Raw genomic sequence first — 24,556 nt, 5'->3', positions numbered from 1 at the left:
TTTGGGGACAGTAGTTTAGGTTTTAGGACAGTAGTTTGGGTTTGGGGACAGTAGTTTAGGTTTTAGGACAGTAGTTTGGGTTTGGGGACAGTAGTTTAGGTTTTAGGACAGTAGTTTGGGTTTGGGGACAGTAGTTTAGGTTTGGGGACAGTAGTTTAGGTTTTAGGACAGTAGTTTAGGTTTTAGGACAGTAGTTTAGGTTTGGGGACAGTAGTTCTAGTTTTAGAGGACAGGTTTGGGTTTTACAGGACAGATTTGGGGACAGTAGTTTAGGTTTTGGGACAGTAGTTTAGGTTTTAGGACAGGAGTTTAGGTTTGGGGACAGTAGTTCTAGTTTTACAGGACAGATTTGGGGCAGTAGTTTATTTGGGGCAGTAGTTTCAGGATTTACAGTACTGCTTGCAGGAGGAAGGAGGGGTGGAAGCAGGGTCACGGTCTGTCAGACCAGGCCTCATCCTGACTGGGTTCATCTGTCAGACTGTTCTGCTTCCTGTGGGATGAGACAGGTACTTCCTGTCAACAACCTCAGGGGCGGACAGCCAGACGGATACCGCCGCCCTCATAGACACAGATACTCATGAAAAACACAATACCTCTCCTCTGTAACTCCTCCGCCTTCTTCCCAGCTGTGTGCGGCATCATATCGACCGTCTGGTTCCCCGTCGGCGCTCACCAAGTAGAGGGTCTCATGTCCTTCGGCTTCTCCCTGTACGCCGGCTGGGTCGGCTCCGCTCTCTGTCTCCTGGGCGGCTCCGTGATCTTGTGTTGCCACGGCGCCGACCCCGGGACCCCGAGCAGGGAGAACAGCTTCTACTACTCCAGACAGGGGGGCACGGCCACGCCGCTGGACCCCCCCGCCAACCACGCCAAGAGCGCACGAGTGTGAAGCCGGGGTTCATTTGGGCCCAGCTGTGCAGACTAGATCTCAGTCTTCTTACATTTAGCTGATTTACTAAATGTGAGCCAGGAGCTTCTCACTTTGTTTGTCTTCTTTGTTGTTTTACATGATTTCAAAACTGTTGCCTGTATGTACTGATCAGCTCCTGTCCTGTTAGTTTACTTTTAATAGCATGGAGACGTTTCCACGGAGCCCCTAAAGTCCAGAAGAGGTGTTTCTTTTTTAAATCTTGTGATAATAAATAATTTGCTGTAAATTCATACGTGTCTCCACATAGAATATGAATATTGATCTTGTACTGATTGTCAAGGATCTCTAAAGTGTGAGAAACTCAAAATGAGGAACTCACAAAACATTTCTTGAAATACTTTCTTGAATAATGACTTATTATTTCAAAATATGAGAAACTCTCAAAATTATGAGAAAAATTCTTCAGATAATGAGAAACTTTCTCAAAATAATGATAAATATTTTCTCAAATAATGACTTAGTATCTTAACGAGAGGACGAGATAGACAAGAGATGAGATAATTCACTATAATATAGTAAATTATCTAATATATTAACTTAATAATTAATATAATACTAATGAGGACATTGATTGTAGAAGAAAAATGAGACTAAAAGTAGAAATACACTGCAAAATAAATGAATAAAAGAAAACAGTTTGTACACAAACTATCCACTTTAGAGACTTTGGGGCTCCGTACGTGTGCAAAATATGACCTGAAGTATTCAGGTGTTTAGTTGAACGAAGAGATTGCCTGCTCACACAGATAAATTGAGTTATGTACCGATAACTATCACTTTTTGCAGTTTTAGACTCGTCTTATTCACATTATAACCAATATGTATCAAGATTGATGGCTGGTGATACAAGTAATAAAAGTTTTTAAATAATTAAGAGTCTCAGAATAAATGATTTCGCTCAAAATGAGACATTTATTCCTGCAACACGACACCAAACTGTAAACACCATTCACTCAAACAAGGACAACAAACACAAAAGGAGCTTTCAGGGCTTCATAAAACCTCACTGAAGGATTTCAGAGCGGCCACAGGAAGTGGAGACGACAAACTTTCAGAAGAAAATGCGTGCTGGGTGGAGCTATTCTACAAGTTTGGTCTTGAGACTCAAGGTTAGAGGAGAACTGTGAGTTCTAACTGCACCTAGATGCACGTTTTGACTGATTTATTAAGCCTTTAATGTTTGATCCAGTAACGCGTGCATAAAACAAAGAATATGCATCAAGCGAATGATGCAGAGAAGATGGTGAGGAACGTTCATTTAGGGACTAATTCAAACTTCTCACAGTTCCTAAAACAGACCTGCATTGAATTAGATCCCCAGAAAACACTGTTGTCGCGTTGATCAGGACATGAACAGAAGACAGGGGATCATTTATCACTTTGAAACTGATTTAAAGTTTGGAGGAAGAGGAGAAGCTCAAGATTTTCCCTTTTTTTTTTACTGAAGGACGTCTTGAATTGCAGCATCGTAAGAACCAGGCTGCAGCACAGATATCGGTGGAGATTCACTGTAACCGGGAAAAAGAAACGACTGCTCTTGTTCAGTGAAACATCTGTGATGGGAGGTGTCCGTCGTATCCACTCCCCTACCTGCTTCCAGTGGGAGGGGTTCACTAAATGTTGTAATATGACTTTGCTTGTTTTGGAGATTGTTTAATGTGGAAGGCACTTTCTTAATTTCAGATCTTTTTCCGTTTGGAGGAGCAGGAAACGTGCGCTGTTCAGTCCTCCTCTTCACCAACGTCAAACCCGTGATTGGTCCTTCCTCTGCTGCCTCTGCTCGCATACTGGCCTCCTGGTCCGGACTGGTATCCCTGCTGGTCGCCGTTATCCTCACACTGGTACTGATGCTGCTCCCCATCCTGGTCGTCATACTGGTTCTCCTGCCGGGACGGGTCGTGCTGCTGGTAGTTGTATCCCCTCTCCTCCGGGGCGGACCAGCCCTGGTAGGGTCTCTCGTCCCGGTCCTGGGGGTAAATGTTGTCGTCGGGGGAGAAGGTGTCGTCGAGGTGGTCGTCGTAGCGCTGGTAGGAGCTGGCGTGCGCCTGCTCCTCCCGGGCTTTAAGCTCCAGCGTGCTGTGCCACACTCCATAACAACCGTAGATCAGCAAACCTGTGGACGGACGCAAGGTGAGCGCTGAATACAGACAGTGAGCCAGCAGGTAGAGATGTGAGACTGAAACTGTCCAGCTGGAGAGTTTTATCAACCTTCATCAATCCCAGACGGTGGGAAACTCTTCCCTCACTTCGCCATCTGCCAACCAACTGCATATCTGACAGAGAGCAGTCAGGGCGTACAATATGTTCTCTAAACAAAAGAGGAGGCATCTAGAGCTACTCCCAGTTTTCTACTTTCTACGTCTAGTTCACAGTTTCCCTCAATCATCCATTCATCAATACGCGTCATGTGTTCACAGGCTTTTTAAAGCAGCAACAAGAAGTTGGTAACTCAATTTCATCCTGATGCGACTCCACTAAGTCTGATTGGATGGAAGTCAATGAGGAAAATGAGCCGACTTCTCTCCTGATTTATCAGCTCAGTGAACATTTCTGCTCTCACTCTCTAGTTTACAGTCTTCTTCAGCACAGCAGGATGTTCGTTTAGAGGAAGATAGACCAGGAAGAGGAGGAGTCATCAGAGGTGGGTACTGCCTAAACCTAACCAATCAGAGGCAAAAACTCTAATACCAAACTATACTAGTCGATTAAAGTAATTATTAATATTTAACGCACAACGCTGGTCAAGTTATGCAACGAACAAAGACGACATCTTGTAACAACCAGCTTGGTATTTCGTTCTGCAAAATGTGAGCATGTGGTTTCCGACCGCTCGCCTGGGCGTTAGCCTGTGGGCTGCTGGTGCTAACACTGCTAGCCACACTCAGCAAGCCAGCATCACATTGTCTTTTAACTCTTCGTCTCCTAAAGGGCTGTATTGTAAAGTAGTGTCTCATCTTTGAGGCCCACTCGTACGGGAGCAGCTAATCATGACGGACACTCCGAATTCAAACGTCACGACTCAATGAACACATCTTACAGGGAACTCATCACCTGAAAATATCGATTCTAAAGCAAATTAACTAATTAAATTCAACTGGTCTGAGCACACACACCAGAAGTGTTTGTTTCTGTTGCTAAAATAGAAAGTGTCTTAGCATTGTGTGTTATTATGATCAATAAAGGAGTTCTCACGCTTCAAACTCAGCCATGTATGTTATTTTAGTACATTACAATTAAAACTGAATCACTCCTAATAATCATATATTATTTTAGATATTCTAATCGTTTATTGTGATAGATTTTAAATCAAGATCTCGCTTACTGGTTGTAAATTAAATTCAACTCTATTAAATGTAGATACAAGTGTAAATAACTAAATCTATACCAAGGCGACAGAAAATACTTTTTAAATGTCTACTGAACAAAAAACTATTGGTTAAGAGTTAAATCACAATTAAAGCTGCAGAGTTTAATCATTTAGTTTCATTATAACTATTAATCACCGATTATCTTGATAACCAGTTAATCAGTTTGAGTAACTCAATTGATCAGTTTGACCTGGACAGACGTGGTCACTACAAGTGTTTCCTCCTTTATTTATTTATTATTTTCTATTTTAAAGGCACATTTTCATGTATTATTTCTTATTTAATGCTGCATTTGAAACCCATAATCACGACGGTTTCATCTCACCTATGATGCACCAGATGGTGAACCTGGCCCAGGTGAGTGGAGACAGCTTAAGCATGAGGTAGCTGTTGACCAATATGGCCGCCGCGGGGACGAAGGGCACGCAGGGCGCCATGTAGGGCAGGCTCCTCCCGCTCTCTGGCTGCTGTATGATCGTGATTAAAAGCTTCACCACGGAGCCCGCCATCAGTGTGGCCATGAGGCCTGAAAACACCGCTGAGACGCCTGTTCCCCGCTCCACGCCAAATATAACGGTGGACCAGAGGAAGAAGGACGTGAAGAAGAGGAGGAGTGTGCATCGGGTCACCGTGCGGCCGGTGGCCGGGGTGGGCCGGGCTGATGCGTCGGGCATTCCCAGCCGGAGCCGCAGGGTGTAGTAATGACCTCCCAGAAGCCTTTTCAGCAACGAGGCATTGCCTGTGTGGAAATCAGAGTCGTCACCTTCTCCCTCAGTCCTGCCAGCGTGGTAGGACGACGATCCATCGCCGCCCGAGCCTCCGATCAGCATCTGGTCGTCCTTGTTGGGGACAGCCCCGTCGTCGTGGTGCTTCAGGGCTTCGGCCACGTCCACGTCCACGCTGAACTGGTGCGTGTCGGTCTGTTCGTCGGGCTGGTAGCGCAGCAAGAGCACGCACACGCTGACCAGAGTGTAGGCCAGCAGGGTGCCGATGGACATCATCTCGATCAGGTCCCTGAGGCTCACCAGCAGAGCGAGGAGGGCGGCCAAGCACCCCGACACCACACACGCCACGGTGGGAGTGTGTGTGAGCGCAGACACTTGTGACAAGAACCTGCAGACACATCAATCACAGTTAAACTGGACCTCATCCTTCACACAGCAGATGCGTCTTTATCGTGCGATTAAGGTCGAGTTTTGCACATCAAATCCAAAACAGTAGCTTCAACAGTCTACGGAAGACGTCTTTGTTTCAACTTCCAACTTGTTTGCTGTCAGAAAATGACTCTGAGGGCTACGCTGCAGGATCCTGGATCCTCCTTGTTGTCAAGCATAAAGCTAGTGTAAGACAAAATATGTCTGCAGCATATCCTGCCCAGATAAAGGAACTGATGGTTATACTACAGTCCTCTGGCTGCAGCACCTTCACTTAGTGTTGCCATTGTGTCTGAATTGAAGTGTTTGTCAGTTTAAATGATCATGTAGTCAAGAAAGTCGTCATCAAACTGTTGAAGCATAAAACTGCGAAAATACACAATTGGACAGATTAAACCAAATCAAAACATTATTTTTCTGCTGTACAGATTGAAATAAAGTCCCGTGGGGCCCAAGGGGAGAGGAGAGACTTCGCCTCTCTATGTTGTACAGAGTTACAGTGTGTAAAGGCCTCAGCTGTGTGTCTCAAGCCTCCTCACCTGAACAGCAGTCCGTCCCGGGCCATGGCGTAGATGACTCTGGGCATGGGGAACAAAGAGCCCAGCAGGGAGACGGTGAGTCCGGCTATGGAGCCCACAGCCACGGTGTACTTCCCCCACAGGAAGCCGTGCACCGCAAACATCTCCATGAGAGGAGCCGAGCCGTCGATCAGGTCGTAGGGAACCATGAGAGTGAGGATCACACTCACCTGCACAGAGGAGAGGTGGGCAGATTCAGGACTCCTGGATTAAAGAGCACTCTAGGAGACTCTAGGACAGTAATAGAATTATTAAATAGTTTGAAACTCACCTTTTAATGACAAAAAAGATATTTAACATCAGCTGGTTGAGTCACAGGTGTTAATCAGGCTGACCAACATTTTGGAAATGCTCACTGGGTCACATGACTGCACCAGGAAGTTCAGTATCTGTCACTGAGGTTCTTATGGGTTAAATGAAAAATGTTTTGGTTTTGGTGCATTTTATATTTTATCTTATTTATTATATATATTATATAAATACTGAGTTTATTGGACGTCCTTTATTTGTCTCGTGCTTCTCTGTGTGAGAGCAACTGTGAGAATAAATGAAGTATTTCTGATTCTGATAATGATTTTATAATTAGTTGATTTTAATGAGCTGTCTTGCATGAAGCACTTTAAAAAGAGCTCTAGAAACACTTCCCGAACACACACACACCTTAAAACATCACTGTTTACTGCGGCTTTGCAATAAATGAGATACATGACTTTATTTAATCTGTATTGTTTTTTAAATGCACTTTCTTAAACTAAACTTTAACTATTTATTTGCATGTTTTCACCTTTTTATTTTCCATTTTTATCATCTTTTACATGCAATTTTAATGCTTTCTGTGTCTTGTTTTCATTGTGTTTTTACGTCCCTGTAAAGTCTTGTGTCTGAATGAGTAACTCAACCAAGTAGACACTAACCAGCTGTCAAAAGAGCATTTCATTTCTTTTTTCTAAATCTAAACAGCAGTGGGCTCTACTTGTGATGACTGGCATGTTATTATCACACATTAGAGTCGTATTACGTGCTCCCATGCAAAGTTCAAGAGGAAAAACCAAATCTTGCAGCTCTGATGAACATTCAGAGGAATGTTTAAGCAAACCAACACTGTTGTGCACTGACCGACACGTAGGCGGTGAGGCAGGTGACCAGTGAGGCGGTGATGGCGTACGGGATGGAGGTGTTTGGGTTTTTCGCCTCCTCTCCCGTCGTCGCGATGATGTCGAAGCCGATGAAGGCGTAGAAGCAAGTCGCTGCACCTTGCATCACCTGATCAGCAAAGAAAGATCACTTAATTTCCTTTTACAGTCAGTAACACGTGCGACCCAATTGGTCTGAGATCTCACCCCTGACCAGCCGTAGGGCAGGAAGTCGCCGCTCTCCCAGTTGCTGACGGAGAGGAAGAAGAGCCCGGCGATGATCATGAAGACCCAGACCACCAGGTTGACCACGTTGAGGACGTTGTTGAAGCCCACGGAGTTACGCACGCCGAGCGCAATGATCACTGTGACCAGCAGGGCGATAAACAGGGCCAGCAGGTCGGGGTACGTGTCCTCACCCTTACCTGGGACAATATGAGGAAATTAGGTGTTTGTATGGTGAATATGACAGGAAGTGAGATAACGAGACCCTTAATACTCTGTAACCTCAAGCACTGGAGTGAAGAACGCCAACTGTGTTTAGTGCTAATCTAGCTTCATGACTGACAGGAGGCAGCAGGTGAGGCTGGGGAGCATCACATCCAGCACCTGGTCCATCAGCACTGGCACCCCGCAGGGCTGCGTCCTCTCCCCACTGCTCTTCTCCCTCTACACCAATGACTGCACCTCTTCTGTGAAACTCCTGAAGCACGCGGACGACACCACTGTAATCGGCCTGTGACGAGTCTGCATACAGACAAGAGGGGGAACAGCTGGTCCTGGTTCTGGTGTAGTCACAACCACCTGGAGCTGAACCCGCTCAAGACTGTGGAGATGACAGTGGACTTTAGGAGAAATCCCCCAACACCATGGCTACTGTGGACACCTTCAGGTTTCCGGGATCCACAATTTCTCGGGACCTGATGAGGTTGTACTTCCTGCGACAGCTCAGGAAGTTTAACCTTCCACAGGAGCTGCTGATCACTTTCTACTCCGCCATCATCCAGTCTGTTCTCTGCACCTCCATCACTGTCTGGTTTGGATCGGCCACCAAACAGGACGGGCGCAGACTGCAAAGGACAATCGGGTCAGGAGGAGGGCAGGTAACATCTCTGCAGACCCTTCATCCGTCACCCTGATGAACCCTCACTAGTCTCAGGAACCACTGTGCAATAGTCCCACACCTACCTCCACTGTATATACTGCTATTTATGAGTATTTACATTGTTCTAGTTTGTTTCTTTCCTTTTTTAGTCTGATTACTGTACATAGAGAGAGAAGTTCCTTGTTTGCTTGTACAAACTTGGCCAATAAAGGTGATTCTGCTGTGAGAAGGACCGTAGTCACATGAATCCTGACACATTAGTCGTTGGAAGTGATTTTACTTTACCGTTGGATTCTGGTTGATCACTTTTTCCAAAGACAACTGAATAATTCCTCCGTTTAGACCTCAAAACAAATCACACACGTGAAGAAAAAACAATGTATAAGTGCCCTTGTTGTCTAGAAACGTACTGACCGAGTCCTCTGAGCGTGCCCAGGTGCGTTATCATGTAGTTACTGATGCTGTGATTGGCCAGAGAGTCGAACATGCTGCTGAGAGCTGAGGCGCCCGCCGCCGTGCCGATCAGATACTCCAGGATCAAGTTCCAGCCAATGAAAAACGCCACAAACTCCCCGACTGTCACGTAGCTGTAGGTGTAGGCCGAGCCGGTGGTCTTGGGGACCCGGACACCAAACTCTGCGTAGCACACACCTGAAGAAAATAAAATACACACACATATACGCACACAGTTTAATGAGACAGCAGGTGGATTGTAAGTTAAGCTGATCAGTCCTGCTGGCCCCCAAATACTTACTAGGACGCCACATGTGGATTCATCCGCCGCTGAAAATAGTCCCCAACAAGTGCACTATAGACGGACCAACACATTGTTGTTTTTTGGTCTTTTCATGGGAAATATAGCAAACTTGGTTGCACAAAACACCTTAGGTTTTCTCCTTAAGTATGACACCCAGAATCAACCACTCGTCGTTGAGCGTCACCATCGGTCGCCGTTCCTCTTCTTGGGATGTGTTTGTTTTCTTAATTTAAGTTAAGACATACATCATTACATACATTTGTTTCCTTACTTTGGCCGCTAAGGTCTGTCTTACAACAGTTTAAGGGATTCCCTAAGTATAAGACCAAGATAAGGGGAAAAAAAACTTAAATATGTAAGTAAACATTTTAAGGAAACCTTAATGGGAATATTTAAGGATGTTTGTGCAGCTGATTTTATCTTGGAAGTCAATGAGAAGTAAATTATGGTCCCATTCAGAGGAAAATGGGTGATAAAGCAGGGAATGGTTTTCTTAGAGGGGATTATGTTGTGACTAACCAATCAGACGTCATTTCTGGTTCCAAAAAACCAAGATGGCGTCGCCCGTAAAGTGAAACTCAAGGCTTCAAAACGGCGGTCCACACACCAATGGGGTGGCTACATCCACTTCTTATATAATTCGGCTCATCTTCTCATTGACCTCCATCCAATCAGACTCCTGTTTGCAGCCAGTGGAGACATCGGCTTCACTTTGCATCAGCATCAGCTATGAACATTTCTTTATACAGTCTTTGCTTTGAACGTGATCCCAGTGACATTGTTTCCCAATCAATTGCCTGAGAGCCATTTTTAAAACGATATATTTTTTAGATATCGTTATCCTTCTCGGCGTGGACGACCCCTTGACTCAGAACTGTTCTGTTGTCTCACCTGACAGTATGGACGCCACCGCTGCAATAATAAAAGACAGGATGACCCCAGGCCCGGCCATCGTCTTGGCAACCATCCCGGCGACCACATACATCCCCGTGCCGACGCAGCTGCCCACCCCGAGCGACACCAGGTCCACAGTGGTCAGGACCTTGGCGAGCCCCACCGCCGACCCTTCCCCGAGCTCGGTGAGGTCGTCGGAGCTGTGAGCCATGGAGCCCACGGGTTTGGTTCTCAGCAGGCGGGAGTACATGTTGTACCAGGCGTCGCCCAAAGACACCCGGCCCAGCCACGCCGCCATCGCCGCCCTTCCTTATGACCAGTTTATGTCAGCGTGTTTGTGACTCCTTCTACCTTTTCTCTGTCACTCCCTCCATCATTCCTTCACCTTCATTGTGAATCTCCTCCTCTTGTTTTTTTGTTGCTGTTCTCGACTCTGTGAACAAAAGAGAGAGAGGAGGCATTCAGATCATTTAGTAATCGTTTAGCATCAATAATACAACAACAACAAAAAAAAAAACTCCTAGATTTAAATTTTAGAAGTAAAAGTACAGAAGCGGTAACAGTAACTGCAGCTGTAGTGGACAAAAAACTCCAATATTTCCCTTTGATGTGTAGTTATGTCGCTCTCTGCACACACACCAGACTCCATTCACAAAAACAGGGATTTTAGCTCACAGGACACAGGAGTTGCTGCTTTAGCTCAATGGAATAAAACACATTAGTTTGGATCTAAAGTAACCATTTAAAACACCAAAGTCACACAACAACACAGACCAACCGATTGAGGCAGCAGTAGATCAGCAACCAGCAATGTTATGCAAGGTAAAATTACTGTTTTTGTCAATGGAGTCTGGTGGCTTCGAAGCGAGCAAAGAGAAAGAGAGAACAGCTTCAGTTCCCCGTCATAAAGGGCTGTCTGACGGCGATGTAGGTGATTAAATAACATGTTTACATATGTCATATCATATCATATCGTATATCGAGTAGAAATATTGAATGAAATATACATTATTTTGTCCAGGATCTATAAACTGTGTCAGGGAATAGGACTCACACAGGTTCTGATGCCTGATTTATAACTATTTTGACAGGAAAATGTAATAATTTGATCACTTTTGATGACAAAAGAACCCAGAAAATGACCAAACTACATATATCTACTACATCCAGAGGACTTTTTTTCTCAACTCAGCACAGATCACAAGTTTGAGAACATGAATAACTGAGCTGAGAGGAACTTTATGGAAACGGGGAAATAAAATAAGGGAATGTAGATGCAGCATTAGAACCAATTCAAGCTTTTTAGTAAGGGACTATTTAGTTTTTAGAAACAGGGCTGAAGTCGTTACATTAGATCAACCCTGCTGCTCTGCTCACTCACTAGAGCGAGACTCCCGCTCTGAAACATTAATGAACACAGAGGATCCACTTTCGTAAAAGTAAGCTATGACTACAGAGGCTAAAACCATAAACTAAAACCTTGTGCACACCTGAACCAACTTCATACAACAAATTAGAGAAAACACCTGAGCTGAGAGCTGAAATCAACCCAACAGTTTCGACAGTTTCTTAACTGGGGTATAAATGTGCAGGTATTAAAAACACACACACACACACACACACACACACACACACTAGCATGCGGTTTAAAGATGCACACCTGAGCAGACAGGTAACACACTCCTTCGTTGTGTGTTTTCCTGAAGAGGTCGAGGAGTCCACGTCTTCTGCAAACCTGCAGGAAACAGTGACGAGAGGAGACGGCGGCGTTTATCATTCAGACCTGACACCATGTGATCAGGCTGATACATTATTGAACACCTGAGACTGAGCCTGTGTGTGTGTGTGTGTAACTGTCATCATTCATTCATAGGAGGAGGGGTAGAATAGCTGCCATGAAGGTGTGTGTGTGTGTGTGTTTGTGCTGCAGCTGCCATAAGTGACGTTTCTTTACTCTTTGTGTGCTGAACTGGGAACTGACCAGGTGTGTGTGTGTGTGTGTGTGTGTGTGTGAGAGTGACCAGGTATGTAATGGAAAGTTGTCTCAGTTTTTCTAAATGTCTGCCTGCAGGAGTACTTTTATTCCATTTTAGGATGACATGATAACTGATATTTTTACATATTTTAGTGTCAAAATGACTGGTAGGTACTAAAAGTGTCAGTAGATCACCTGATCAAAGATTGTTATTCTAAGTTTGTGACAGCATCATGGAAAGGATCCCTACAGAGAGAGACCTGGAAGATCCTTTTGGTTTAACCACAAACAGCCGTTATATCGCTCTCTGCACACACACCAGACTACATTCACTAAAACAGGGATTTTACTTTGCACACAAACAAATGAACTGATGGCGACAGCAGCAACGCCGTGACTACATCGTAAAATTGCTATTTTAGTGAATGGAGTCTGGTGGCTTTGAAGAGAACGATATGACTGCAGCTTCTGGTTAAACAAAAAGGATCTTACAGGTAAGAGTTCTTCTTCATGTCAGCTGTGATTGATTTGTCTCCTAAGATCCTTTTGGTTTAACCTCAAACAGCCGTGATATTGCTCTTTGCAAACATTCTTGACATTTTGACTTAATAGAAAAATAAAATTTTGCATTTGAGGAGTGCAGTCTATTTAAACCTTTTTTATACTTTCTCAACATTTTAACTCTATAAGCCTTTTTTTTTACATTTTGTATTTGGAGAATAAAGTCAAAACATTTCCTTTAACCTTAACATTTTGACTTCATTCTCTACGTCTCGATTATTTAACAGCTTTATTCCCAAAAAACGTTTTCACAAAATGCAAAAAAAACCCTCCTCCTCTCATTTTTCCTTCATACTTTGCCCTAAAACTCTTCCGTAGTTAGAGGACTCACAAGAGACAAAAAAAGAGTGATAGAATCCGAGATATCCTCATTTACATCCAGCCTACATTTCCCATAATGCAGCTCAAGCAAGCATCTTCCATTAGATCATCTCTGCCTGGTCAACAGCCACCACGTCCAAACTTCACACCTCCACTCAGTAACGCAGAGCGCAGGCCCCAAACCCCAACCCGAGACTCCGTGCTGTCGGTGTCTGACTGTGCAGCATGTGTGGTGCTGTTGTTGCTATCGGTGGGAATCTGACACCCAGAGTCAGATTACAGCGTTACCTGCACACCAGGTAACATGAGGGTCCAAAACAGGGGAAACAAGACACTGTAACAAGCCGGTTTACAGGACGGTGTGGGGAGAAAACTGTGACTTTGGTTCAAGCTCCACATGTGAGCTGGCTGCTGTTGGTCTGATAATCAATGCGCCTGTGTGTCTTCTGGTATTGATCACAAAGCTTGGCACGAGTCAGGGAAGCAGCCTGTTCAATCTGTTGCTTGTCCAGTTTCTATCTCTCCTCGTACTCTGTTTTATCATGTCTTATGTTCTCTGTTGTGCATGCTATTTCATCTTGTTCTCTAAAACAGTGTTTGTTTTAAAAGGTGCTATACAAGAAAAGTGTATTGTATTGTCATCCAATAACAGACTGTGAGGGTCAGTGTTTTCTGATTGGTGATCTGCAGGCCGGTTCTACATCCTGAATCCTGCTGTGTTCTCCTGGAGAACCTGCGTTAGTCATCTCCTCCCATGTTTAGATTCAATCCTTGTAAAATCCTCTGTAAACTCTGTGAAGGGGGATTTTTAAACCTGCTCCCTGTTTGTACGTATTTTGCTGCCTAAATAACTGGTAGATACAAAATGCTTTGGAAGTGGATGAGCTGTTATATCGCCCTCGTCAAAGCCACCAGACTTCATTGACAAAAACAGTGATTTTACTTCGCAGTACACAGGAGTCGCTTGTCTACCGCTGCCTCGATTTGTTAGTTTATCTGTGTTATTGTGTGACTTTGGTGATTTACAGGCTTAGTTTGGATCAAACACAATACTCATGTAACCTACAACAACATAAACTAACTGATTGTAGAGCAACAACTTCTGTGTTCTGCAAAATAAAATGACTGTTTTTGTCAATGGAGTCTGGTGGCTTTAAACAGAGCGATATAACAGCTGTTTCTTACTAAACAAAAATGATCTTCCAGGTCTATCTCTGTATATCATATGTACAATATTACCATTTTTTACTATTATGTAATACAATACACATCATTTTGTGAGAAAGGGCACTTTATCATTCATTGCACTATGACAAAAAACTTAACTTACCATCAGTTTAACGTTTTATGCTACACAATACCACAGTTTAGCTATTTGCTCTGTAAACTGCTGAGTGTGTGCATGTTTTAAAAGACTCACATGCAGATCTGAGACGCCACCAGCCGCTGTCGACTGAAGGTGGACGCATTCCTGAGGCTGCAAGCTTTATACGCAACAGATGAGCGGATGGGAGCCAATCCAGACACACACACACACACACACACACACACACACACACAGCTAAACATCCTTTTCTGTTTAAGGGAATAAAGGTTTTTGTTAGCAGCTTCATGCAGGACAGGAGCAGAGAGCTCGGCTGCATCATGTCTGTCTTCTTCCTGTTTATACTGAAGTACTTTTACTGCAGGAACATTTTAAACGCAGGACTTCTACCTTTAACAGAGTACTTTTAGACTGCAGTATTTCTACTTTTACTTCAGTAAAGTATCCGAGTACTTCTTCCACCCTCTGCAGCACCACCTAGTGAGTGCTCAGGGGTGTATTTTGCCCTCTATTCCATTATAAAAGAGGTGGACAAAATAATAGAAACAACTGAACAGAAGTCAGTCAAAAATTGGACTGTAACTACTTTCACTATATTTCCATTCTCTGCTGCTTTTAATAATTTAACTACATTTATTTGATTATACTCACAAACACTTACTTAAGAATCTGAATACGTCCTCCTCCATCACACCAGACTTGAAATAAACCTATAAAAACTTGCATTTACGTTTGGTCCCTGTAGGATCCCATATAAAACCAAACTCGTCTTTTAATACCAGCGTCAGGTTTTTGCATGTTGTCAGACTCCATTGACAAAAACAGCGATTTTACCTTGAGGGACACAGGAGTTGCTGCTCTACTGCTGCCTCGATCGGTTAGTTTGTTTGTGTTTTTGTATGTACATTAAATTGTGTTGGATGTGAACCAACTCTTTAAAACACCAACACCACAGAAAAACACAAACAAATCAAGACAGCGGTAGACGAGCAACTCACATGTTCTGAGAGGTAAAATTGATGTTTTTGTCAATGGAGTCTGGTGGCTTTGAAGAGAGCGGTGTATGTTTTTGAAGCAAAAATTGCAAATATGCAACTGTTCCAGGTGCTACGATGTGAAACTGTGCTGCTTCTCTTGGTTTTGCATTACAGTAAATTGAATATTTTTGGATATTGGATGATTTGTGGGACAGACAGACATCAGATGAGGTCATTTCAGGCTCGAGGACGTTGTGATGGACATTTTTTAAGTTTCTTATGTAGAAAAAAATAATGAGCCGATTCATCAGTAACAGAAATGCAGCCCAGAGCGGCAGTGAAGAACTCTGTAGGGGTCGTGCTTCCTTTTGACCACCACAATAAAACCACAGGACAGAAAAGCTCTTTTTCTCCACGTTTATTCTGCGGTCGCACTCCAGCGGTTTACTCGTCTGCCTCCGACCCCTCCTCGTCGTCGTCCTGGCTGATCTGGAAGTAACGCAGCTCGTACGTCTCTTTGTCGGACGCCACCACTCTCAGCCAGTCCCGGAGGTTGTTCTTCTTCAGGTACTTCTTGGTCAGGTACTTCAGATACCTGGTGGGGAGAGGTGGCCTCTTTCAGTCTCCCGATTTTACTTTAAGTGCGATGAAATGCGTATGAGCACATTAAGGTTTTGAATCAGTCAGGCCTGTCTAACAACGTCTCATCTGACCTTTTGGAGAACTGCTTCTCAGACGACACATTGATCTTGTTCTTCATGCGGCCGACCTGGACGATGTTGCCCAGGTTCCCCGTCTTTCCGTTAACCTTTATCCTCTCTTTGAGGAAGGATTCCTGTTGGACAGAGCACAGTGACGCACTAGGGAAGATAACCCTAGGAGATGAGGAGCTAGGGAAGGCAGCCCTAGTCCAGACACGGGGTTAGCTCCCAGCAGAGACCACTACAATAACCCTTTAATGATGTCATTACGGAGAAGGTTATGATGCTAAATAATTAGGATTTTAGGGAGGTGGAGTCTCATAATGTTTAGATCCAGTTTGAACTGCGCCGTGAATCACACACACGATGTTCGTTAGTCTAAAAGATCATTTTGTAAGTCAAGAAAGTTACAGTTTGTAGTAAAGATGGTGACATAGCATTTAGTTTGGTGTTAAACTGCTCAGTGAGCTACGTCCTCTGGTGTCAGACAATATACATCACCTGCTAGTCAGCTAGCTAACTTCTTCCTCACACAAATGCAGCGTCTACTACTATGTATTGTTTTAGCTTTTATTCTATTAGTAATTTATATTTGGATCATTTAACGTTTGTATTGTGTTTTGTCTCTTCTACAATCTGTGTCCTGTTTGGCTTTGTCTGTCAAAGCACTTTGGAAACTGTTATTAAATATATTCACAACTCAAACCGGATCATAACATTATTTCTGTCACTGCTGACTACCATACAGATCTTTTCTAAAATAGGGGGAAGCGACTTTGCCTCTAGAGCCATAAAATCAGATTTCCTAACTAGTCTAGAGCTTAAATGGTTTGTCAGGACTTACAAAGTTTGCAGAGTCCAGGATCCCATCCTCGACAGGGTGGGTCAGGTCCAAGGTGAACTTCCACCCAGCGCTCTTTTTGGCCTTCTTGCCGACAGTCGGCCTCTTCGGTTTGATCTGTGGGGTAAAACATGAGGGAGAGATGGTCAGAAACTTCAGGTGTCAGCTGCTCTACATGCTGCTCCTGACTACTGTGGCATGAAAAAGTACTGGTTTTAAGTAAAAGTCTCAATGCAACACTTAGAAACTGTAGTACTTAAATTATCAAATCATACAGACGATGTTTTTTTTCATAGTGAACTTGGGACATGGTCATTTAAGTGATTTAGACAATCACTGCCTTCATTATTTTGACCAGTTTAATCTAAAAACCTGTAAATTTAAAGTCCAAGTATGTAACATTGGTGACTTGGGCGTTTTTTCCAATTAAACTGTTTCGACTAGTGGGATCACACAGTGGTGGAGATATCTAATTTCTACTTTATGACGAGCTTTTTGAAGGACAACTAATATTCAGATAAAGCCGAACTGACCAGATGGGTTGAGACTTTACGTGGACTGACAGTCCACACCAACTTTAGCGGTCAAGTGGAGAAAAACATCTGATATGAATTAAAACTTAACTCATTCTATGGAGATTCGGTCTGCTGTCACGTACTAATGAATGAGAACACGTGTTAGCAAACGTCAAGACTACTACGAGCTAATGCTAAGTCTGCTAGCTTCTCGATTTCCCTCCCTTTAAAACCGCTTTAAGTTCAACACACAGCTGTAATATGAAAGCTTTACTGAAGTTCGGCGGCCAGTGTCTGGAGTAAGTGGAGGGAAAAGGCAAATAACATGATAAAACGGGTAAATTCCGAAGGAGCTGCGCGGACTTACCGGCGCCATGTTGAGAGGTCAGACAGGAAAGGAAGAACCGGAGGTGACGCAGCAGTGACGTAGCTGGCGTCACGAAGAACGCCCTTACCAAATATGGCGAACAAAGTGACTGCAGAGATGAGCGTGTGTGCGGAAAACACGCTTAATTAACACATGTGCTGGCTTTGCACAGCTCCTGTTCAACCGTGAGCGGTTTATTTTAGCTTTATTTTGTGTGTCTAACCTGCAGTAAACCACAGTTGCATTTTAATTTCAGTAAGTTTTGCAAAAGTTGAAGCTCTGCCTGTTGTTTCAGGAGCTGCATGTGTCAGATGATGCGGGTCCAAAGGTCATCTCGATCCCAAACACACCCTGATAATAAACCTGCTGAGCCTGGTCAATCATTGACTACCTCAGTACACACACACACACACACACACACAGAGAACCATCCCTGCCTGCTCCTGGGCCTCCGACCAGCCCTGTTCAGTCAGCTGCATTTGTGTGAACATGAGAGAAAATGAAATCCCTCCTGATGACTCAGAGAAACCATGAACAAGACAGAAAGGGGGGGTTTGAGGTAAAACAAAACACATTCATCCATCTTTCCACTGCGGCGCCGCTTGCGTGCAGACAAACGGTCATCGAGTCACTTCAGGGATGTTCAGGCGGACACGCTGCACAAATCCTGGAATAGTTGGCGCTTCGCTTTCTTTCAGTCAGAGTCTTGAGTTTTAACCTTTAATCTATTACCTGTGGCTTCTTCCAGCCAGCTTCCACACTTCAACCACAACACTGATTTAAAATGAGGTGAATCTTGTGGGTTGTAGTGTGTGTCCCCATTTGTTTTCATCTTTCCTTCACAACACTATTATGTTTATACATCTTAAGCTCTGCTCCCTGGTGGCTTCAAGAAGCTTAAATGTTTGAGCAGAATACTTTCAGATGATGTTCCCTGTTGCTACAAACCATCAACACAACTTTTCAATGTAATGTTAACCAGTAAAACACCATCGGCTCATAAGGTTTGCCTCACTGGTGTTTGTAGTTACTGTGCAGAAAATTACTTGAAGACAGGAAACATACATGCAAGCGTGTAAGTTTGAACTCAAGTCTCAACTTTAATGCAGTGAACTCTTCATATTATGCGTTTTAAACCAGAGTGAAAATGGAATTTGCAGATTTTTTAAAACACTTTAGTTTTCAGCATTAATCCAGAATAAGAGTCTGGAATTCAGATTTTTATTTTTCCTAATATTAAAATGATGAATCCTTGCAGCGGTGTCATCATCTGTATCGTGCAGGCTCAGATTCTGTGGTCCTGCTTTTCACTCGATTGATTTTGCGAGTAGAATCCTAAATGGCACTTTAGCTTTGTCAGCAGGTGCTGTGGGCTGATTTAACGCTAAATGTTACTCCCACCTCTTCAGGAGGAAACGCCTCCAAACTAAAACTAGAAAACATCAAACTGATTCAGCTACTTTTGCTCAGATTAGAGAGCTTTTACGTCCACCGCCGTCACCGAGACGTCACCACCGGTCAGATCACTGGGTACAGACAGAAAACCAGACAGAGTTTGCAGTTTTTGTCCATTTGTTTCATCGTTTTATTTTTGCCATCTCCAGTCAGGTGACAAAGGCCTCGAGTGAACAAAAAGTTTGCAACTCTACCACCCTCCCCAACCCGATCGAGTCCCTCAAAAGAAACACGCCTCACTGCAAACCGCCTCCCACATTGCGGAGGCCCACACCGCTACACACTCATGCCTCTCAAAGCAAAATATAACACTCCTTTTGTATTGGGGGATGACCGGGGCAGCGGGTTGAGCTCTCGACTGCCCCGGTGGACGAGAGGCGCGAGCGCACGGGACGCCCTCACGCCCCTCAAACTTCTATACAGACAAGAGACTGGCATCACGAGGGTAAATCACTGAAGTTTGTTACTGTTCTTGGGGGTGGGGGGAAAGAAGGAAAAAAAAAAAAAAAAAAAAAAAAAAAAACACTTCTCTTTTCTTGGTTTTAGAGCTTTAACATGCTGGGGTGGACCTCAAGTGCTCGTAAGTGCTAGCCACCACCAATCCCAGCGATTAGGAGAGGAGACTGGGGAAAAAAAAAAAAAAATAAGGGACCTTGTTGCACCCAATCCACTCAGGAACCAGAGCCACCCAAGGCCATGCTGGAAAGCGGTATGGCTGCTAGAGGGACGACCTAAACCAGAATTTAGTATCTACAGGGGCAAACCCTCCCTCCCACTGCTTTAACAACGCAAAAACTGCCCCCATCCCCTCCCATCTAAAAGGCTTTAGACCTGCTATATTCAAGAATATAAAAAAATAATCATACAAAAGCTGAATCCCGTTGTTATTTAAACATTCAGGAATGTGAGTGGCAAAACCAACACTTTGAAGGCAAAAATAAGCAGGAATGAGCAACTGATCATTATTTTTGAAGTTGTTTTATATAAAGTAGATTGTTGCCAAACAAAACCTCAGCGATCAGGCGGAGGACCACGCAGGGAGCTGCAGTGGAACTTCCCAACAGCAATGGAAAAGAGAAACGAAAAGGGGAGAAGGAGGGAAAAAAAAAAAAAAAAAAAAAGATCAATGATGAGAAATCACAACAGAATGATTGAGGTTGTCTGTGAAGGCTGACGCTTTGGTGACAGAACCAATGAGAATGCAAGAGACTGGTTGTGGGTGGTGCTTGTTGCCTGGGCAGCAAAGTCCGTCTCCCTATTTGTTGGCCAAGACCTTGGTAGCGACAGCACATTCCTCCCCCATGGCAGAGATCACGGTGACCTGCGTGGAGAACACGTTAAGAGTCAAACACGTTAACGACAACTTCCTGCTCCAACCCACACCCGCGGCGAAATTAACGCCAAAGTTACAAACATTTCTTCGGTTTCTCATGAGACTAAAACACCATTCAAAACGGTTACCGCACAGGAATTTAGCATCAGGTGACCCTCAAAAGAGAGCAGTTAGTCAGGCAGAACAATAATCTGACATCTTACCATGAATTCGTCACCCGCTTCAAACTTTGACTCGATTTCCCTGCCGACGTCGCTGTCTGGGACACGCAGGTCCTCCCTGATGTCACCGTTGTCGCTCATCAAGGACATGTAGTTCTCATTGATGTTAACCAGCTGGGAAGGGGAGGACACGTTACAGTCAGCCACCACGTCTACGTACACATCAACACAACACCGCTGACCTCACTGAATAATACGAGTCAACGCATCCAATATTACATTTTTATTTCTGTTTTCGCCCCACACATTCGCCCGCATTCAAAGTGCCCTTGTTTTGTCAAAACTTTGCTCGCTCAAGTGAAATTACTCTGTTGTATATTCAGCATATTCAAAGCAGCTTACACTTTTAAATCTGAGAGTTTGAGGATTCAGAAATATTTTAACAGGATGTTTTTTAACATGTAAAAAGAAAAAATATTTAAGATTCTGCACCATTTTTAATCAAACTTGAGCAAATTTGATGCACCACCTTTTGTAGAAAAGCTCAGATTTCCTCGAGCTGTGTTCCTTCGATGGACTTCCCCTTTTGTACAAGGGTAGTAGAAATAGGGCAGAAGCTTAAATGTTTCTTCACTTTGCAGAATATTTGTGTGAAAACAAGTTAATGTTGAGCCCACTGAATTCATCATGTTGTCTTGGTCATTAGATAAATCAAGTTGGAAGGAGCAAAACCTGATTAAGTAAATATTAGATGTAATGAAACATGTTCTGCCTCTACTAACAGGGAGCATTTAAAATCAAACAACCACAAGACTGGGTAGAAAAGGTGGCCATGATAAGATAAGAGGCACGGGACACACGAAGCAGCAACAAAGAGCTGAACTTTAAGAGAAGCCGGCCGCTGGTCCTTTCTAACCCAGAGATGTTCAGACCCCCTGCACACATACCTGGTAGTCTATCCTCTTGATGGAGGGAACATCCATGTTGTGGGTGGAGGGGCACATATCTTCATGCTTCTTGTTGGTGAAGATGTCGATGCCAACCAGGTTAACCTACAGAACAAAGTTTTTTTTATTTGTCATGCTTACTAAACCTGTCTGAGCACATCTGTGCAGGTAACAAGAGACAGACATGATGTTTATGAAAGCAGCACAGCTAATTAAACTTGTCAATAACATCAGTTTAGGCAAAAATTACTCTTTCAAACTGGGGGACATTTTTTCAATGTCAGATATATAAGAAGCAGGTTTAATAAGGATCTTATCCTGTATTTTATGAAATATCTTTAAGTTTTAATCCCAAAATAACTGATTAAAACTTAATGTAAAGACAGAAACTTTTCCATTTATTGTGATCCGGTCCTGCACAGAGGGCATGTGGGAGCACCCTGATGTTTGCAGGAGAAGATAAACGACACTGCACATCACTAAAGCAACACTTCAGGCAGCTTGGATCAGACTGGTCTGAAATCTGAGATCCTCAAGTCTCTGCCAAGCACATCTCCGGCACTGCTCGGCTTCCTTCCCCCACCTTTTTAAACTATTAGTTTTCTTTATTGCACCTCACAGCTGCCGTCAGCGCAAAGGGGCTACATGGCCGCGCTTCAAGGATTATTTTACCTTGGCATGTCCGTGCTTGCCAGTCTTGGAGGTGGACATCTCCACAATCTTGCAGGGACGTCCCTTCAGCACCACGTACCCGTTCTTACGCAGAGCAGAGCACTGCATCGGGTAGGTGGCGGAGGCGCCAGATTCGCCAGTCTGGAAGTCAAGATCGGGATCTGCCATGGTGCGATGGGTCAGGGGCGCTGCAAGAGATATTTACGGATCATTACCTTACCATCAAACACAGGAAACACTAAAATTAGCAGCACTCTGATCACAGCCAAACTAAGCCATGACATGATTTATTCAGATCTGCACACTAAACTTTATGTGCGACCCTCATCTTGATGTTGGTGCATATGATTTATACTCAGAGCTGAATCAGTACTGTGATTCCAGTACAAATATTCAGTTTGTCTCTATTGGGCTTGATATTTAGGTACTATTGGATTTCCAACAATTTCTCAAAAGAAATGCACCATCCAAACCCTTCTAATAACAAACTGGTTCTACATCTACAGAAGAAAACAATAACCCTGGTAGGGAAGCAGTGATGCAGAATAACACCCTTAAAAATCTGTCCTAAAACTCAAAATTTGAGGAATAGTTTTAAGATCGACGGCTGCAAAAGTTGCCATTTAATGACTCAATGAAAAACTAAATTCTTAATTTCCACTTCTATTCATGACTAACAGGACTTGCATTCTCTTCATCTTAATCTTTATGCACCACAGTGTTCTCCTACTATGTGAAAACCTATTCTGCTCCAGGTGCTGGTTGTTTTTAGGGGGTAAACACCCGTTGAATGGCCCCCCATCCCTCTGGCTCCGCTCGGGGCCACACGGTGCGCAAACCTCGCCTGTCGATATCGCGAGATTTCAGGACGTGTGGCATCCTCACGACCACTTCCACATATTAAATTCCCTCTGAATAAAATTAGTCAAAGTCAAAACTGTGGCGGTTTAGCACCGAAATGTGGAGGTGCGGACAAGTAGCCCGGCTCAACACGAGGCTGCGCTGTCGGATCTAACGCTAACTTAGCTTTTTATTTATTTTTTTAAATGTTAGCTAGCATCATCTTCAAATAAAACTTCATTATTCATCAAAGCTAGTTAGCTAACAGAAGCTAGCACGGCTGCACTGATGAAAACAAATAGAAGGAGCTAATTTTAGTGATCTAACGCTAACGCTGACACGTTGGCTAGCTGCAATAAGTTAACCGGCCTGGAGTTTACAAGCGCAACAGCGCCAGATAACGGTGCAGCGCCAACTGACAATAACGCTACAAACGCCTACATCAGCTAATATCACACTAAATGTTTCGGTTTAAACAATCCGTGTGAAGCTATTTAGAAGTTTTTGGGTGAAACTTGTGGCGGTTTAATGACCAGACAACGTGCGCTGCAGCTCGACAAAAAGCGTTCGCCGTTATCCGCTAGCTAACGCGATGCTAACAGCGGCTAGCCGTCCATTCAGCTCCGTCCAAAGAGGCGCAGCGACCGACGGCTCGGTCCGCCTGCCGAAAGCAGCTTCGTGTGCGTGTGTGGTCGAGATTAAAACGTCGGATGTCGGACTCGGCGCGGGTTGTGGAGGCGAACCGATGCTAGCGTGGAGAATGACAAGCGACTTCCACCGACCGCGCCGCCGAAGGCCGCATGTCCCTTTGATTCAACCTGGCAGCGTTAGCTGGAACATGGACACCCACACCCTGCTCTGCCACCGACTGCTAATTCAATAACGACTTCCACGGCCCCTCAATCTACTTCACAGCGGCTTTAGTGCCTCTGAATCGGTTATCAGTCCACTAAAATACCCGTTAAGTGCCCCGTTTATCCCCCCTAAGGCAGAAACACGCGCCATGCCACACTTACCTTCCAAGAAAAAGAGGACCGAAACTGCGCAGGCGCGGCCAACTTTACTGCAGCATCCGTAGAAGAAGAAGGGAGGGGGGCGTTTATGTGTTCCGGTTGGGGCCCGGCAGAAAGGGTTGCCAGGTCCGAAGCGGTCAGACATGGCAACCCGTTAGTTCCAAGAGGATTGGAAGCGCCCCCTCCCACCACCACTCCAATTTATTAAGTCTCAACTGTTGTTGTACACTACAGAGAATACTCTGGAAGAGGTATTCACATCCGATACACTGCACTGCTGCTGTTTTTATCCTATTTTTTGTTAAAGAAACTACACTCAGTGGTGGAAGAATCTTAACTTAAGCAAAAGTAGAAATACTGCTGTCCAAAAATGCTTTGTTGCAAGTACAATTCATGAATTGCAAATGTTACTTAAGTAAAAGTACAATAGTGTTATCCAGAATTTGTAATTAAGGTATCAAAAGTAGAAATGCTGCAGCCTAAAAACTCTCTGTTACAGGTAAAAGTCCTGCATTTAAAACATTCCTTCAGTAAAATGTAGTTAAAGCACTAAAAGTATTCATTATACAGAAATGTCTATTTCATATCATATTACTCACACATTGTTTATCACAAACAAATGCATGTAAGAGCATG

The 24,556-nt window shown here is 44.0% G+C and overlaps 4 protein-coding genes across 5 annotated transcripts in view; 1 reads left to right on the top strand and 3 right to left on the bottom strand.

The window, feature by feature from the left end:
- Positions 1–886, top strand: part of cldn11b (claudin 11b) — a 3,185-nt gene extending 2,299 nt beyond the window's left edge. Inside the window, exon 3 of the mRNA XM_070853000.1 lies at positions 627–886. Coding sequence (XP_070709101.1) covers positions 627–886 — 260 coding nt within the window. The remainder of the gene's footprint in view (positions 1–626) is intronic.
- A 1,753-nt stretch (positions 887–2,639) lies between these two features.
- slc7a14b (solute carrier family 7 member 14b) lies at positions 2,640–10,215 on the bottom strand. The gene is made up of 7 exons (XM_070852981.1): positions 9,915–10,215; positions 8,681–8,917; positions 7,369–7,586; positions 7,145–7,291; positions 5,990–6,198; positions 4,622–5,409; positions 2,640–3,041 (listed from the first exon to the last, which is right to left on the bottom strand). Exons 1-7 carry the CDS (start codon positions 10,213–10,215, stop codon positions 2,650–2,652), a joined length of 2,292 nt encoding a protein of 763 aa, XP_070709082.1. The 3' UTR covers positions 2,640–2,649.
- A 5,263-nt stretch (positions 10,216–15,478) lies between these two features.
- rpl22l1 (ribosomal protein L22-like 1) lies at positions 15,479–17,526 on the bottom strand. 2 transcript variants are annotated; one of them, XM_070853004.1, is made up of 4 exons: positions 17,500–17,526; positions 16,621–16,734; positions 15,789–15,910; positions 15,479–15,670 (listed from the first exon to the last, which is right to left on the bottom strand). In XM_070853004.1, exons 1-4 carry the CDS (start codon positions 17,506–17,508, stop codon positions 15,520–15,522), a joined length of 396 nt encoding a protein of 131 aa, XP_070709105.1. In that variant the 5' UTR covers positions 17,509–17,526; the 3' UTR covers positions 15,479–15,519. The 2 variants fall into 2 exon arrangements, with proteins under 2 accessions (XP_070709105.1, XP_070709104.1); XM_070853003.1 differs by having other exon boundaries at positions 15,789–15,980; positions 17,500–17,521.
- A 1,527-nt stretch (positions 17,527–19,053) lies between these two features.
- eif5a (eukaryotic translation initiation factor 5A) lies at positions 19,054–23,958 on the bottom strand. The gene is made up of 5 exons (XM_070853002.1): positions 23,924–23,958; positions 22,068–22,255; positions 21,396–21,500; positions 20,491–20,622; positions 19,054–20,275 (listed from the first exon to the last, which is right to left on the bottom strand). The coding sequence occupies exons 2-5, from the start codon at positions 22,233–22,235 to the stop codon at positions 20,210–20,212; spliced, it is 471 nt and encodes a 156-aa protein (XP_070709103.1). The 5' UTR covers positions 22,236–22,255; positions 23,924–23,958; the 3' UTR covers positions 19,054–20,209.
- Between the last annotated feature and the right edge of the window lie 598 nt (positions 23,959–24,556).

The sequence above is a fragment of the Pempheris klunzingeri genome, chromosome 21 (assembly GCF_042242105.1).
Source record: "Pempheris klunzingeri isolate RE-2024b chromosome 21, fPemKlu1.hap1, whole genome shotgun sequence".
Classification (NCBI taxonomy): Eukaryota; Metazoa; Chordata; class Actinopteri; order Acropomatiformes; family Pempheridae; genus Pempheris; species Pempheris klunzingeri.
Note: the sequence above shows the minus strand (reverse complement) of the source record. Positions and strands in the feature narration are given on the sequence as shown.

Bases quoted from the DNA above. Each gene is read 5' to 3' on its own strand.
- slc7a14b (XM_070852981.1), bottom strand. From the start codon at position 10,215: ATGGCGGCGTGGCTGGGCCGGGTGTCTTTGGGCGACGCCTGGTACAAC. The intron at 6,199-7,144 runs GTCAGTGCACAA...TCCTCTGTGCAG, and splicing joins GCCTCACCGCCTACGTGTCG to GTGAGTGTGATCCTCACTCT. The intron at 3,042-4,621 runs GTGAGATGAAAC...GTCCGTCCACAG, and splicing joins CACCATCTGGTGCATCATAG to GTTTGCTGATCTACGGTTGT.
- rpl22l1 (XM_070853004.1), bottom strand. The intron at 15,911-16,620 runs GTAAGTCCTGAC...TCTGTCCAACAG, and splicing joins TCCTGGACTCTGCAAACTTT to GAATCCTTCCTCAAAGAGAG. The intron at 15,671-15,788 runs GTCAGATGAGAC...TCTCCCCACCAG, and splicing joins GAGAAGCAGTTCTCCAAAAG to GTATCTGAAGTACCTGACCA.
- eif5a (XM_070853002.1), bottom strand. From the start codon at position 22,235: ATGGCAGATCCCGATCTTGACTTCCAGACTGGCGAATCTGGCGCCTCC. The intron at 21,501-22,067 runs GTAAAATAATCC...TTTGTTCTGTAG, and splicing joins GCAAGCACGGACATGCCAAG to GTTAACCTGGTTGGCATCGA. The intron at 20,623-21,395 runs GTATGTGTGCAG...TCCCCTTCCCAG, and splicing joins TCAAGAGGATAGACTACCAG to CTGGTTAACATCAATGAGAA.